The sequence below is a fragment of the Heterodontus francisci genome, chromosome X, assembly GCF_036365525.1.
Source record: "Heterodontus francisci isolate sHetFra1 chromosome X, sHetFra1.hap1, whole genome shotgun sequence".
NCBI classification, from domain to species: Eukaryota; Metazoa; Chordata; class Chondrichthyes; order Heterodontiformes; family Heterodontidae; genus Heterodontus; species Heterodontus francisci.
In genome coordinates, this window is record NC_090421.1 from 10,524,833 (window position 1) to 10,540,386 (window position 15,554).

General features: G+C 45.0%; 1 protein-coding gene across 3 annotated transcripts in view; it reads right to left on the reverse strand.

Moving 5' to 3' along the window:
* LOC137358541 (integrin alpha-7-like) overlaps window positions 1-15,554 on the reverse strand; it is a 155,073-nt gene that overhangs the window by 69,131 nt on the left and 70,388 nt on the right. The window contains exons 3-6 of one of the 3 annotated variants that reach the window (XM_068024483.1): window positions 9,277-9,356; window positions 5,832-6,087; window positions 3,976-4,107; window positions 3,145-3,264 (exon numbers count right to left, since the gene is read on the reverse strand). In XM_068024483.1, the coding sequence (XP_067880584.1) occupies window positions 3,145-3,264; window positions 3,976-4,107; window positions 5,832-6,087; window positions 9,277-9,356 (588 nt within the window). The remainder of the gene's footprint in view (window positions 1-3,144; window positions 3,265-3,975; window positions 4,108-5,831; window positions 6,088-9,276; window positions 9,357-15,554) is intronic. The other 2 variants (XM_068024485.1, XM_068024484.1) reach the window with 2 other exon arrangements.

The window sequence follows — 15,554 nt, forward strand, 5'->3', positions numbered from 1 at the left end:
ACTACTCTGTCCAACAATGTACTTTAATTCCACCATCAAAAGAGGCCCTACTGTACCCATTTGGCATTTGTAGTCCCCAAACTAGTCATCCATGTGAAGATTTTAATCTCATCAGTCTGTGGATTCAAACAGAGGTCTGACGTGAAAGACCAGTGTCTTTACCCACAACATCCCTTTCCTATACCATCCTGAAGAATTCCTTTGTAAACATACGCATGTACACAAAATGCACATTAAAAATATAGCCCATGCACACTTAAAGGGTGCAGTAATGTAGTGGATGTTTTTTTTTATTCTTTCATGGGATGTGGGCATCGCTGGCCAGGCCAGCATTGGTACTGGAGTAGCAATCCAGAACTCCTGGGGTAGAAATTTGTTGGCGCATGGTTTTGGACATGAAGGTGGCGACGCGGCTGCAACACACGCCCAAACTGGGAGGCCCAAGGCTGGCCCATAATTGGGCCTCAGGTCTCATATAAATAATCTGCGAGAGTAAGCAACGCCTTCACAGGTCGCTCACTTTTCTGCAGGAATGAATTTTGTGTCACCTGCCTTACCAACAGCAACCTCAGATAAACGCCAGGGGGTGGGTTGATGGCAGAAGGATAGCTGGCAGGTGGGGGGGGGGGGGGGGGGCATGACTGTGGTCAGAAGTAGCCCTCAGGAGTGCTGTGGAGTCAGGAGGAAGGAACATTCCTGCTCCTCCTGGCTCCATGTGAAAATTAAAATACTTTTTTTTTACATATTTACCTTTTCGGTGGCAGTCCAATTTCCCAGAGAGATCTTAAAATATTAGCCCCTGATTAGTATATGCATGGATCCTTCTGCCTGTTTTAGATGGCCGCTCGGATGCGTGATAAATAGCCCTCAGACGTCTTTCAAACATCTTTCGGGCGAAGGACGTGGTTGTCGAAATTGGCCCTCAATGCGCCTGATGTACATCAATAAAACAGGTGCAACAAGGTCCAACTTCTAGGCCCATAATGTTGAGATCTCACCATAAGTTATGAAACTAAATTCATAAATTTGAGGGTCAACATTGGATCATTGGATTCTGGGATATCTTTGTGGAATGAAAATGAATTGGGTTTCTACCTTATTCAGGCTTCAGAGGTGAATGGAAGTTCTTCCAGTCTCACTACCTCAAGTCTGCAGCTGAAGATTTCCGAAGATGACCATCAATCCTTTTTAAGAAACATTAGAACATAGGAAATAGGGGCAGGAGTAGGCCATTCAGCCCTTTGAGCCTGCTCTGCCATTCAATAAGCTCATGGCTGATCTTCGACTTCAACACCACTTTCCCGCCCTATTCCCATATCCCTTGATTCCCTTAGTGTCCAATAATCTATCAATCTCAGTCTTAAATATGCTCAACGACTGAGTATCTATGGCTCTCTGGGGTAGAGAATTCCAAAGATTCACAACCCTCTGAGTGAAGAAATTTCTCTTCATCTCAGTCTGAAATGGCCATCCCCTTATCCTGAGACTATGACCCCATGTTCTAGACTCTCCAGCCAGGGGAAACAGCTTCTCACCATCTACCATGTCAAGCCCTTGAAGAATTCTACATGCTTCAATGAGATCGGCTCTCATTCTTCTAAACTCCAGAGAGAATAGGCTCATTTGACTCAATCTCTGCTCATAGGACAATCCTCTCATCCCAGGAATCTATCTAGGGAACCTTCATTGCACCACTTCGAAGGCAGGTATATGCTTCTTTAGATAAGGAGACCAAAACTGTACACAGTACTCCAGATGTGGTGTCACCAAAGCCCTATATAAATGCAGCAAGACTTCCTTACTCTTATACTCCAACTTTGCAATTAAGGCCAACATACCATTTGCTTGCTATCCTAGATGTTAACCTTCTGTGGTTCATGTACAAGGATACCCAAATCCCTTTTATGTGAGACATGGCCTCACTGAAAGCTCAATTTGTCACGCCTACTTAGGAATCGTTCAAAAACACTTCCTAATCAGGAATATATTTCAAGTGACCATCCTTGATATCCTTAAAAACACATTTCTTACAACCACCCTTTCCATGTGGAGGACACCAGGGTTCGGCACTGACAGCAGTCACAGAACCCTGGCACACTCATGTGAACTGAAACATTCTGGTGTCATTGCATGCAGAATAATTGGAAGCACTCCTTGCAGGCACAATGGCAGGCAGCCATACTCTCTGACAGCCAACTGTGTAATGGACTACCGGAATTGAGTGAAGCTGTTTTTGACTGGGCAGACTTCCAACTAATGCACAAACATTCCTTTGGTATCACCAAAGCTCGGATCATAATAACTTGCTTGAAGTCAATTCGGCAGTCTGTTACAGTATTGTGGGCCGTACACACAACTCACACACATCACTGCTTCCATATGGTTCCTTGAACATCAATAATGTCGCTCTTAACAAGATAGCTTCCTCACCAGCATGTAAGTTCAGGGTTGAGGGCTTCCCTGATAATTTTCTGTAGTCTATAAAGGAAGCTGCAACTTCAAAGTCTTCCCATTTTCAAGGTTGTTAACACTAGGTAAGGTTGGTCTGAGCTATATCTATTTCCTAAATACATCACATGAACAAATTCAACTTTGTTCAGTTAGACTAAAATGGGCTTGATTGAGAGATTAGTGACTCATTGTTTTCCCATGTTCCTTAGAAATACTGGATAGCAGCAATCAGAACAACCTTTTCTATAAGATTTTGGGACACTTGGATATGATTGCTGTTCCAAACTTATTATCCTGCTGTCATCTCTCGATCCACTTTGCATTCCATCTCACTCCTAACTGAAATTAAAATACTCCGTGTTTCTATGACAGAGAAGCTGTTTAACTGTTGTGGCACACTATTACTATTTTGACTGAGGGCGGCCATCTTTGGTTTGGATCAACGGTAACCATAGGCCCAAATGATTGGTTATTATGTTACTGTAAGGAGCCTGACCAACAGGAAGCAGTGACATTCATGTGACCATCAAAGTGTGCAGAAATATGGAGACTTGTAAACGAAACACAACGACATGGAGATTTTTTTTCTTTGATTTTTCTTTGTTTTTTTGCCCTCACAAAATGTTTGGACACAGATATAGACACAAGAGGGAATGGCTGCACACTTTCCCTGCCACATGCGCAGTTACAAACCTAAGTAACTATGTTGCGCTACGTCGTGAGGGCTTCTCGCTGGTTTCTCAGCAGGGTCCGGTGTCTTGTAAACCAGCTGATCAGGGTCTGAACTACTGGTAGTTGTCAGAAATATTAAACCTGTACATTCAAGATGGATGGGGGGGGGGGATGGGGGGAAGAAGGGGGAAAAGAAGAAGACGAGTTAGAATCAAAAAGATAGTGCACGGCAGAGAGAGGTGACTGAATCAGCAGCTGAGAATTCCCCGAAGTTAAATAGTAGCATTAATGACTTTCAAATCAAAAGCCAGAAAAATGAATGCTGTGCCTTTCAGAACAAGCTGAAACTCATTACCTACTCAAGATGGCTCCGTATTATTTCCATTGCAGTTCCTGGTCCCAAATGAGCTCCAAAAAGCTCTGCTGTAGAGTTGCCATGGTGGACACTGTGCCAAGTTTGGGCAGTAACTGTGTACCATCAAGCAAGTCAATGGCTTCACATGGAACTGTGGGTGCAGGGGGCACAACCCACAAAGGATTGTGATGCGACATGCAAAACACAATGCAAGCGGAGGCCTGGTGCACACAAATGAGTGGCCTGGCATCATACGTGGCTTCCAGACTCTACAACTAACCTGCTCCTGTAAAGAACAGCAAAGTTAGTGCAGTATGTTAAAAGAAAAAAAAAAATCAAAATCAAAATGGAGATCAGGAAACTGAAAATAAATTCTATTTTGGGGGTGAGCCTGGGTGAGGGATAAATCATGGTGCTGTTTAACCTAAATGGAATTCTCAGCCATTTTGGAATACTTCCAGTCACCTCTCTCCGTCTGCACTACATAGGTATCCTACCTAAGTAACTATTGGCAGGTACAGGGACCAGCTCAGCTTCCTGCTTTCTTTCATCACCCGCTTCATATGGACCGTCGTCATAGATTCCCAAGTGGACCAAAGAATGACTGAGCAGTTCTGTCCGAACATTGCCTAAAAATATTGAGAGTTAAATGAAACAAAAAAAAAACGAAGACAGAAAACAAAGCTTTACCCTTGGATTAATCCACAATACTGCACATTAGCAACAGCACGCTGTCCTGATTAGGACTTGGATGATGAGCGGGGCCTTTGCCTCAGGGCTGTTGGTCAACCAAGTCCTTGCTACCGAATCCATTGGTTTTCAAACTAGGCTCCCCAAACTCTGGTTAGGGCATAGGGAATCCCCCAAAGTAATCAGGAGTTCTGAATTGTTCTGTACTTGCTGACTAATTAATCAGTGCTGGAACTAGGTTTGTGTGACTGGGAGGGTGGGGTTGAACTCAAAATTTGGTCAACTTGGCAGGAAGGGGAGTGAGGAAGTGGACCAAGCCAGGGAACCGGAGAATGGAACTTACCTGGTCCAAAGGCCAAGCTGGCAAAAACCTGCAGGCCCAACGTGGAGTTGGGAGATAGGTGACAGGAGTTTCCCGGGATCAAAATGGAGGGGGCCCTCCAGAGTCGTATTGTTCAATCTCAAAATGATTGGGTAGGAAGGTCATAACCCACTTAACCACACCCACCCCCACCCCCCCTCCCCCAACCACCACTGGCTCCGCCACTGATATCATTATCTTCTCAACAAGAATCAAACACGTTTTCTGCTTTCTGCAATGATAGAGCACTGTTTGTCTTTGGGCAGCTGAAAATAACTCTGGGAAGTGAGGACAAGGGGTTCCCTAGATGTATGTCAATAGCTTTGAGGGGATTCTCAGCAGTGTATCAATATTTGCAACTCATAATGTCACTCACAACTAATCCATTTAAAATAACCATGTATTGGTGTCACTCTTAAATCATGAATCTGAACTCATAAACCTTCATCAACTTTTGACAGGGGCTGACTTTGTCCATCTTTTTCGTGAATGTTTGTATGAGCAATGGTGAAGGTTTCAGTGCTGGGAAATGGAAATACTTGTGCTTTCAAGCTGGATGCAGAGTAAAGCTCCCTCTACATCGCTCAATAATGTACCTTAAACCCCAAGCTCAGAAAAGTATTTCCATCTGTACCAGTGTCACATTGCCATTTCCAACGCCACCGACACTCAGAATTCTCTGAAGGAGATGCCCAATCTAACAGTTTTGGGGCTACAGGAACTGGGATCAAAACTGCACCAAACTCATTTCACATTGGCCCCTGTGAGAGAGCAGACTTTGTATGCCATTAGTTTGAGTAACCACGGCAGGAGGCAGCGGGCGACTTTCAGCAGCTTCAATCAGTTTTTAAATCACTCAGGACTGATCTGCCCAAAGTAGCAATTAATACGGTTTAAGTGGCACCTTTGCAATCAGCACCTGCGGTGATGAGAAAGGACTCGCGCCATTTGCCCAATTTTAGCAGTTGCCCGGGATAAGTGCGGGCAGTGCCAATGTGGCGGGGTCTGTATTCATACAAGTGCCTCAGGCCAACCAGTCACACAACAGCACTGACAGCAGTGAAACCCTGTCTTCCCAACCTCAGAGCTGAAACTGTGGCACAGTGGTGCTGGGGACAGAAGAGGAACTGGGATTCAAACTATATATAAAGCTGTATGGACATGAAGCTATCCAGTGATGATTCAACAGGATAAGTGGTTAACAGTTGACCAGATCACTTAAAGATGTTATTATCTTGGTTGTCATAGCAAAGATGCCAGTTATTTCCCCCCCACACACACACAAAATTGGAAATAACTGACCTTTCCAGTTGTACGTGCCCGGAGCGCCAAATAAAATGTAATTATCATCTGGTGTGAAGCCCGCCGCAATTCCCTGTTGGCAGTACCCAAAGCGCTGGTGACCCTGCGAGCGTCCTTCACAGAACTTCCAGTCGCCGCCATCCAGCTCATCTCTGATATTTAAGTCCTGGCTCAGCACGTAGCATCGCCCAATCATGTCTCGGGTTTCTGCTGGCTGATTTACACGTTGCCTCACCTCATATCGATGAGCGCAGGTCTACAACCAAAATAGGACATTGTATAGTATTTACAGCACAGAAACAGGCCATTCGGCCCAACTGGTCCCTGCCAGTATTTATGCTCCACAGGAGCTTCCTCCCACCCTATCAGTATATCCTTTTATTCCTTTTATTTCTTTCTCCCTCATGTGTTTATCTAGCTTCCCCTTAAATGCATCTATGCTATTCACCTCAACTACTGCTTCTAGTATCGAGTTCCATATTCTCAGCACTCTCTGGGTAATGAGGTTTCTACTGAATTCCCTATTGCATTTATTAGTCGCTATCTCATATATATGGCCCCTAGTTCTCATCTCCTCCACAAGTGGAAGCATCTTCTCAACGTCTAACTTATCAAACCTATTTCTAACATAATTCTAAAGACTTCTATCAGGTCAACTCTCAGTCTTCTCTTTGTTAGAGAGAAGTGCTCCAGCCTGTCCAATCTTTCCTAATGGTTATAATCATTACACTCTTTGGAAAGACCATCTGAAAGTTCCCCTTCATGGCTCAGCAAATTTATCGATATAATGCAGGAAGGTCCCAGGTTTGTTCTACAGTCTGTGCTAGGTCAGTTAACCTCACATAGGGGGTGGCAGTAGAGGGGACACAGGGATGCTGCAGTTGGCCTCAGCACCCACGGGTTAGGGAGACCTGGCCAAGGTCTTCACTACCATCCAGTGGCTCCTGCTGCAAATGTACTTGCGTGGTTATCGGACAAGGACAGGCTTGGGCTCACCTATGATGCCCTCTGCAGTCGAACAGCCTGCTAACACTCACCATCGAAGCCCACACATGAAGAATGACAGAAGGTGGCCAGCATCTGTGGAACTGTAACCCAGTAAGGAATCAATACATTCAGAAGAGAAGATTTGGGAAGAAAAAGAGAAAACATTTTTACGATAGTATTTTTTTTTAAATGGTGGGGGTAGTGGGGAATTATGCTCAAAGTGAGGGATGTCAGTGTTATGGAATATTTTTCTGCTGTTGGGATCCAGTATCAACATCAGGAACTCAACTTTGCCCTGACAATGGACCTTAACTTCAACCTCAGAACAGCACCTCCTGCCGTCCATTCCTGTCAACAACTACCCTGCTTGAGTGGGGCAGCTGGTTAATCCTGTTTAGTGCCATATGTTACTAACTCACGGCCATTGGAAACTGAGCTGCATGCCCAACACACTTAACTTGCGATCCTTGCAGCCAATACAGCAAGAAGATATCTCGCCACTAATTTGGAACAGATTCAAAATGAGCCCTACTAAAATAAAATAGTGTCGGAAGTTACCACAACATCTCGTCCCAGGGCTCTTATTCAACATCTACTGGCATTCCCGTCCTTATTTTTATACTTGAATGGCCTCTTCCAATGCTACTGCCTTGATCTCAAGGTGTCAGATGGTTCCGACTATGGTCAATTGCAGTTAATGATGCAGTGTAGCCATTCAATAAGATGTGACCTTGCAGCAAGGTCAGTATGTTAGTTAACTGTGCCCAGCTGAATATGGGTAAAACTGGATCCCTACCATTCAGCGACAGGCATATTTAAATAACAGGCTGGACTGGGATTTGAGCCCACAACCATCCAGTCATGGGATAAGCTTTATGCTGATTATGTGACGAGGTTGTCACAAATAGTTGCCTGTGTTTTCAAGACGATACTTTCCCCATTTATTTTCTTGTTACAGTCTCATGATCAAGGTGCCTTTTCAAGATCAAACAGTTTAAAAAGAAAATGATTAATTTTAACTATCTTTTGATTTTATTTCCCTTCCCCTTTTGCTGAAGTGGTGGGTGCTGATGACATTGTCAGGGAAACTGGCCGGCCAGGGGGTGGGGCGGAATACGGGGTAAGGGGAGAGCCTGGCACTGTGAGAGAGTTGCATTAATATAGAGAGAGATATGAGTTATCCATGAAGTGCCTCTGCTAACAGATCATTTCCACTCTCTTGTGTATTCAGCTCCCTCAGGCTCAGTAACTTATATTGTTTGAAATTTGAGCGGGATCACAAGAGTCAAACAACTTTTTTTTTTAAATCCTCTCCTCCTTTCAACATTTCTTCTCTATACTCCCCATTTCTCCCGAAGATGCTGATAAATGTTGGAATATTGTTCCACAGTTGCTGACGGACCCTCCATTTCCTCACCCAAGCTGCCTCACTGCGCGTACGCAAGCAGGCAGTGACTGTCAATAGGCTCTTCAACCATCAAAGCCGAATCCTCTGTATACATGAACTTTTCAGTAGGCGCCACTGGAGGGCAATCAGGAGTGGGAATTTTGACTGACTTTTTTTGCCTCTTGTTCCCCCAGGCTCTGAGGCCAATTCCAGGTTTCCAATTGCTGGCACTTGGTGTCAAAAGAAACTTCCCGGTCAAGTAAATTTCTGTCTAAACTCCTCACAGAAACTTTCTAAATTGAACAGCTCCCTCATAACTGAAGTAAGTGTTAAGTGACAGCAAAAAGCAGAGCTGTTAAAATAGCAATATGAGTAATAGAGGCAGTGGCATAGTGGTAATGTCACTAGATTAATAATCCAGAGGGCCAGGCTAATGCCCTGGGGACATGGATTCAACTCCCACCATGGCAGTGGGTGAAATTTAACTTTAATCAATAAAAAGCTGGAATTGAAAGCTAGTCTCAGTAATGGTGCCATGAAACTATTGTCAATTGTCGTAAAAACCCATCTGGTTCACTAATGTCCTTTAGGGAAGGAAATCTGCCGTCCTTACCTGGTCTGGCCTACATGTGACTCCAGACCCACAGCAATGTGGTTGACTCTTAACTGCCCTCTGAAATGGCCTAGCAAGCCACTCAGTTCAAGGGCAATTAGGGATGGGCAACAAATGCTGGCCTTGCCAGTGATGCCCACATCCCATGAAAAGAATAATGAGAAACACACGTTCTACCTTTTTGTCCTTTTGATTTTATAACTTTTTATCTTTTCTCCTTTTTAGATCCTTATAGAAGTTCTGTAACCAGTGCTGGATCATCATTCCTGAAGACACTCCTGAATAATCACTTAAAGACACCTCTGAGGATTAAACTGATTTTGAATTCAGTAATCCCATGAGTATGGCCAGTTCATAGTTGGTTAAAAATATAATTCAGGTAAATAATTGCATCTTCCAACAGTTAATTTGTTTTTATATAATCCCTCCAAACACTTGTGTTTTTATTTTCAACTCACCACAACTTTCCCTCCAATTCCTTGACTTTTGACCGTCACCCCAAGCCATTGGTTTTCTTTACTCTCTCTCCTCAGATCAACTGGAAAAGACAGAAGAATGTACAATGAATCACCACTGCACCCTATAAATCTGCTCACACCAACTAATTGACCAACATGGCTTTTGTATTGAACTCCTGCACAGCACTGAATAATTACAGTCTCATCTTTAAAACAAGATGTCTTGTGTGCATTGAGTCCACTCCCTGTGTCGTTTAGCAATTTCTGCCTTCCCCTTCATTGATTAAGTATTTAAGTCTGTGTTTTCCTTCTTCCTAATTGGCTATTTCATTTCATTACTGACCAATCATATTACACAACACCTTTCATGCCAGTTAAAAAAAGTTCTACCCAATCTCATTTCACAACAAAAGTGTTAGCACCAGTCCCCACTATAAAACCCTAAAAATAACATTGTAACATAATAAACACATAATATAAACCTTTTTGAAATAAAATCAAGCCCATCTTCAAACAGCAACAACTATTTGGGCACATGACCAAAAGCTTGGTCAAGGAGGCTGATTTTGAAGAGGCCTCTTCTCATTAGAAAGGAGAAGGATGAGGGGTGACATGATAGAGGTTTATAAGATGATCAGGGGAATAGATAGGGTAGACAGTCAGAAACTTTTTCCCCGGGTGGAGCAAAGCGTTACAAGGGGTCATAAATTTAAGGTGAAGGGTGGGAGATATAAGGGGGATGTCAGGGGAAGGTTCTTTACCCAGAGAGTGGTCGAGGCATGGAATGCCTTGCCCGGGGAAGTTGTTGAGTCAGAAACTTTAGGGACTTTCAAAAGGCTTTTGGATAGGTATATGGATAAAGGAGAATGATGGGGTATAGATTAAATTGTCCTTGACAGAGGACAAAGGATCGGCACAACATTGTGGGCCGAAGGGCCTGTTCTGTGCTGTATGTTCTATGTTCTATGTTCTATGTACCTTAAAAGAGGAGAGGTAGAGAAGTGGAGAGGTTTAGGGAGGGAATTCCAGAGCTTAGGGCCTTGGTAGCTGAAAGCATAGCCGCCAATGGTGGAGCGATTAAAATCGGGGATGCTTAAGAGGCTGGAATTGTTGTTGTAGGCCATTCATCCCCTCGAACCTGTTCTGCCAGTCAATCAGATCATGGTTGATCTGTATTCCAACTTCATTTACCTGTTGATATCTGTTGATATCCTTACCCAATAAAAATCTATTGATCTCAGTCTTGAATGTTGCAACTGTCCCCAAGAATCCACAGCCTTTTGGGGAAGAGAATTCCAGATTTCCACTAATCTTTTTGTGGGAAAATGTTGCATGATTTCCCTCCTGAACGGCCTAACTCTAATTTTAAGATTGTGCCCTCCTTCTTCTGGATTCCCCCACCAGAGGAAACAGCTTCTCTGAGCTACCCTCTGTACATTTTTTATCATTTTAAACACCTTCAATAATGACCAGAACTGCATGCAAAGGCCAGGAAATTCCATGGGAGGAACTCCCACTCCACCGGCATTACTTCACCGGATGTGTGGCGGGAACTCCACTCAGGCATGTCAACAGGGTTTTCCACCACACTTCCAGGAGTCAGTCCAAGGGATATCCCGCCCAATATTGCCCCATCATCCTGCAATGCATTTCCTCCATTTTCTCAGAGATCACAATTTTCTTCTCAATTTGTGGTGATGGGATCTCAAATGGGTTAGCAGGTCAGCCCACTCCACAAGATTTATTTTGATCAAGAAACCACCCCCCCACCCCCACATACTGTCACTTAAGTGTGCATCTGTGAGATACACAGAAGACACAGGGCTGGATTTAGTGAAGCTGGGAGCAGAAAAGGCAATGGTAAATTCCTGTGCTGGTTATTTGGAGCTTCTTACCGGAGCTCGGGCAATTGACTGCCCAGCGTCTGGATTCCCGTCCCTTTATAGACAGGGATCCCGCCTCCAAGGGTTGCCGGCCAATCAAAGGGCTGGCAGCTCAGTAGTATTGGCAGTGCCACCACCAGGAGCGGTGGCCACTGTGAGTACTGCAGGAAACCTTGGAACCAGGCCCAGTGCTGGAGACCCAGACCCAAGGTAAGGCAGGGTCGCCGGGGTCAGTCTGGCAGGCCTCAGTGATGGGGGGGAGGGCGGGCAATGAGTGCAGAGGAAGTGGGGGGGGGGGGGTTTCAGGTAGGTGGGATGTTTACTGCTGGGGGCCCTCTGTGGGTCACGGATTGCCCACGGAGGAGGGCCCCACCCCCAAGCCCACAGGGCGGTCGCCTCATTCTACTGGGCAACATCCCTGTGTGGCGGAGGCCCCCAGGCCCTTAAAATGTTAATAGGCCTCTTAAGGGCCTCAATTGGCCTCTGGGCAAGGAAAGCAGTCATTGGCCATTTTCCATCTCTGTCTTGATTGCAACGCCACAAGAAGGTGACGGTCCCTCCGCCCCCTACCTCCTGTCACAATTCTATCCCCCACCCCACCCCCACTGGTGAGCCCTTTAAATCCAGCCCACAGTGCACAATGGACGAGAGGTTTTGACAGGGTCAATCAAAACTTATCCCTCGAGCGAGTGGGTCAATAACCAGAGGTCGTAGATTTAAAAATCACTGGCAAAAGATCTAGAGGGAGATGAGGAGAAATGTTTTCACTCAGAGTTGTCAGGATCGGGACTGTTTGACCTGAAAAGGTGGTGGAAGCTGATTCCATAAATAATTTTAAAAGGGAGTTGGACAGGTTCTGGAGGATGAGGAACTTACAGAGTTACGGACAAAAAGTGGGGATGTGGGACGAAACACAACTGCTCTTTCAAACAGCCAGCACAGGCATGATGGGCTGAATGGCTTGCTGCTGTGCTATAAATTTCTATGAGTCTATGATTCATCCTTCTGCTGTCCAAGCACAACCCGAAGCAAAACTAGTTTCATTGTGACACAGTTTTCTGCACCTTGGCGCCAGTTTCTCTGACGCAAGCAGAGTTGAGAGAGAGAGAGAGAGACACAGAGAGAGACAGAGACAGAGAGAAAGTGTGAAGCCCTTGCTGAACTTGCCACAGCTGGTGTACGCATGACTCCACTCTCTCTGCTGGGCTATATCAGCAGCTGTGGAAAGGAAAGCATGGAAGAAAGAGACAGAGAATTAGGGAAAGGCATCTGAAAGAAAGCAAATAAAATCTGCACCCTGGGAACTTTGAGTTCGAAATAGAAGCAGTGTTTCTCAATTAAACAGACATTGTGATTTGGGTGGGCTACAGCTGCACTAGCAAGGGCGTTCTCCCGGTGTCCTAGCCAATACTTATCCATCGATCAACATCATGAAGAAAACATGATCTGGTCATTGATCTCATTGCTGTTTGTGGGAGCTTGCTGTGCGCAAATTGGCTGCTGCGTTTTCTACATTACAACATTGGCAATATTTCAAAAGTAGTTCATTGATTGTGAAGTGCTTTTTGATGTAATGTCATGAAAGGCACTATAGAAATACCCATCTTTCTTTCCTTTAAAGCTTTGCTTGCCAGCTCTTTTAAAACCCAAGCTTGGCGTCATCCACCAACCACATCACTTATTTCATCTTGTTTTCTACCCATTTCAACTTCGGAGGTGTCCTGTATTTGACCCTTCCCCCTGGGTTTCTCAATTAGGAATAACCCCAATCCTCTCGGCTCTGTACAGACAGAAAACTGAAACACCAGATAAAAGCAGAATCACTTCAAGGAAATGCAAATAAATAGCAGTTGAAAGGAAAGTATGTATTTCATTATTTTTAAATTCTCATCCTGATTTTCAAATCCTTCTATGGCCTTACCCCTCCCAATCTCTGTAACCTCCTCCAGCCCCACAGCCCTCCGAGATGTCAGAGCTCCTCCCATTTAGGCCCCTTGAGCATCCCCAATTTTGATCGCCCCAACCATTGGTGGCTGTGCATTCAGATCCCTTTTTCCTCCATTCTTGGGATGTGAGAATCACTGGCTATGCCAGCATTTATTGCTCATCCCTAAATGCCCTTGAGAAGGTGGTGGTGAGCTGCCTTCTTGAACTGCTGCAGTCCATTTGGGGTAGGTACACCCACAGTGCTGTTAGGGAGGGAGTTCCAGGATTTTGATCCAGCGACAGTGAAGGAACAGCGATATAGTTCCAAGTCAGGATGGTGTGTGATTTGGAGCGGAACTTGCAGGTGGTGGTATTCCCATGAATCTGTTGTCCTTGTCCTTCTAGGTGGTAGAGGTTGCAGGTTTGGAAGGTGCTGTCGAAGGAGCCTTGACAAGTTGCTGTAGTGCATCTTGTAGATGGTGCACACTGCTGCCACTGTGCGTCGGTGGTGGAGGGAGTGCATGTTTGTGGTGCCAATCAAGAGAGCTGCTTTGTCCTGGATGGTGTCGATCTTCTTGAGTGTTGTTGGAGCTGCACCCACCCAGGAAAGTGGAGAGTATTCCATCACACTCCTGACTTGAGCCTTGTAGACGGTGGACAGGCTTTGGGGAGTCAGGAGGTGAGCTAATCTTTGCAGAATTCCCAGCCTCTGACCTGCTCTTGTAGCCACAGTATTTATATGGCTGGTCCAGTTCAGTTTCTGTTCAATGATAACCCCCCTGGATGTTGATAGTGGGGGATTCAGCGATGGTAATGCTATTGAACATCAAGGGTGAAGAGTTTATTGCTGAGTAAGTGCCACTTGATAGCACTGTCGACAACACCTTCCATCACTTCGATTGAGAGTAGACTGATGCAGTGGTAATTGGCCGACTTGGATTTGTCCTGCTTTTTTGTGAACAGGACATACCTGGGCAATTTCCCGCATTGTTAGGTAGATGCCAGTATTGTAGCTGTTCTGCAGCATAGTCATTAGGGGCGCAGCAAGTTCTGGAGCACAAGTTTTCAGTACTACTGCTGGGATGTTGTCAAGTCCCATAGCCTTTGCAGTATCCAGTGCCTTCAGCCGTTTCTTGATATTGTGGAAGAAACTAGAGCAAAATAAATCAAACTTCCTCGGATGAGTACTCGCAAACTACTTTATTAACTTGTGCACAAGGAGAACAAACACAGTAGAGCTCACACTGAGACTCAGTGCGATGTTCTAAAGAATTACAGTCAAACAGTGGCAATTATACTATTCTGTAACCAATAATCTTACAACAATATTTCAATCCTTAATTTGCATTCTAAAGCACCAATAATATTACAATTTAATTCTTGCTCTAAACGAATAAGATACAGTAATTTTCAATCCTTCGTTTACATATCTATCTCACCATTGGCCTTGCAGCTGGTACAGCGCAACAACAGAAAGAGACATCAGGCTTCAACAACACTCTTCTTATCTCATCAGCCAGACATGGCACATTCCTAAGGAACAGTTTTCGTGAGAAACATATTGACCAAGCAAACTCACACCCCTAGTCCAGGGATGGCTCACCTCAGGTTCCACAATATCACATGGAGTGAATCAAATTGGCTGAAGACTGGCATCTGTGATGCTGGGGACCTCAGGAGGAGGCCGAGATGGATCATTCACTCGGCACTTGTGGCTGAAGATGGTTGCAAACGCTTCAGCCTTGTCTTTCGCACTGATGTGCTGGGCTCCCCTATCATTGAGGATGGGGATATTTGTGGAGACTCCTCCTCCAGTTAGTTGTTTAATTGTCCACCACCATTCACGACTGGATGTGGCAGGACTGCAGAGCTTAGATCTGATCCATTGGTTGTGGGATTGATTGTTAGTTCTGTTTAGAGCATGTTGTTTCCGCCGTTTCGCATGCAAGTAGTCCTGGGTTGTAGCTTCACCAGATTGGCACCTTATGTTTTGTTATGCCTGGTGCTGCTCCTGGCATGCTCTCCTACACTCTTCGTTGAACCAGGGTTGGTCCCCTAGGTTGATGGTAATGGCAAAGTAAGGGATATGCCAGGCCATGAAGTTACAGATTGTGGCTGAATACAATTCTGCAGCTGATGGCCCACAGCACCTCATGGATGCGCTAAATCCATTCTGAATCTGAAATAAAAGCAAAATACTGTGGATGCTGGAAGTCTGAAATGAAAACAGAAAGTGCTGGAAATACTCAGCATGTCTGGCAGCATCTGTGGAGAGAGAAACAGAGTCGACATTTCGAGTCTGAATCTATCCCATTTAGCACACTGTGAGTGCCACACAACATGATGGAGGGTGTCCTCAGTGTGAAGATGGGATTTCTTCTCCGCAAGGACTGTGTGGTGGTCACTCCTACCAATACTGTCAGGGACAGAGGCATAGTTTGGTGAGGACAAGGTCAAGTAGGTTTTTCT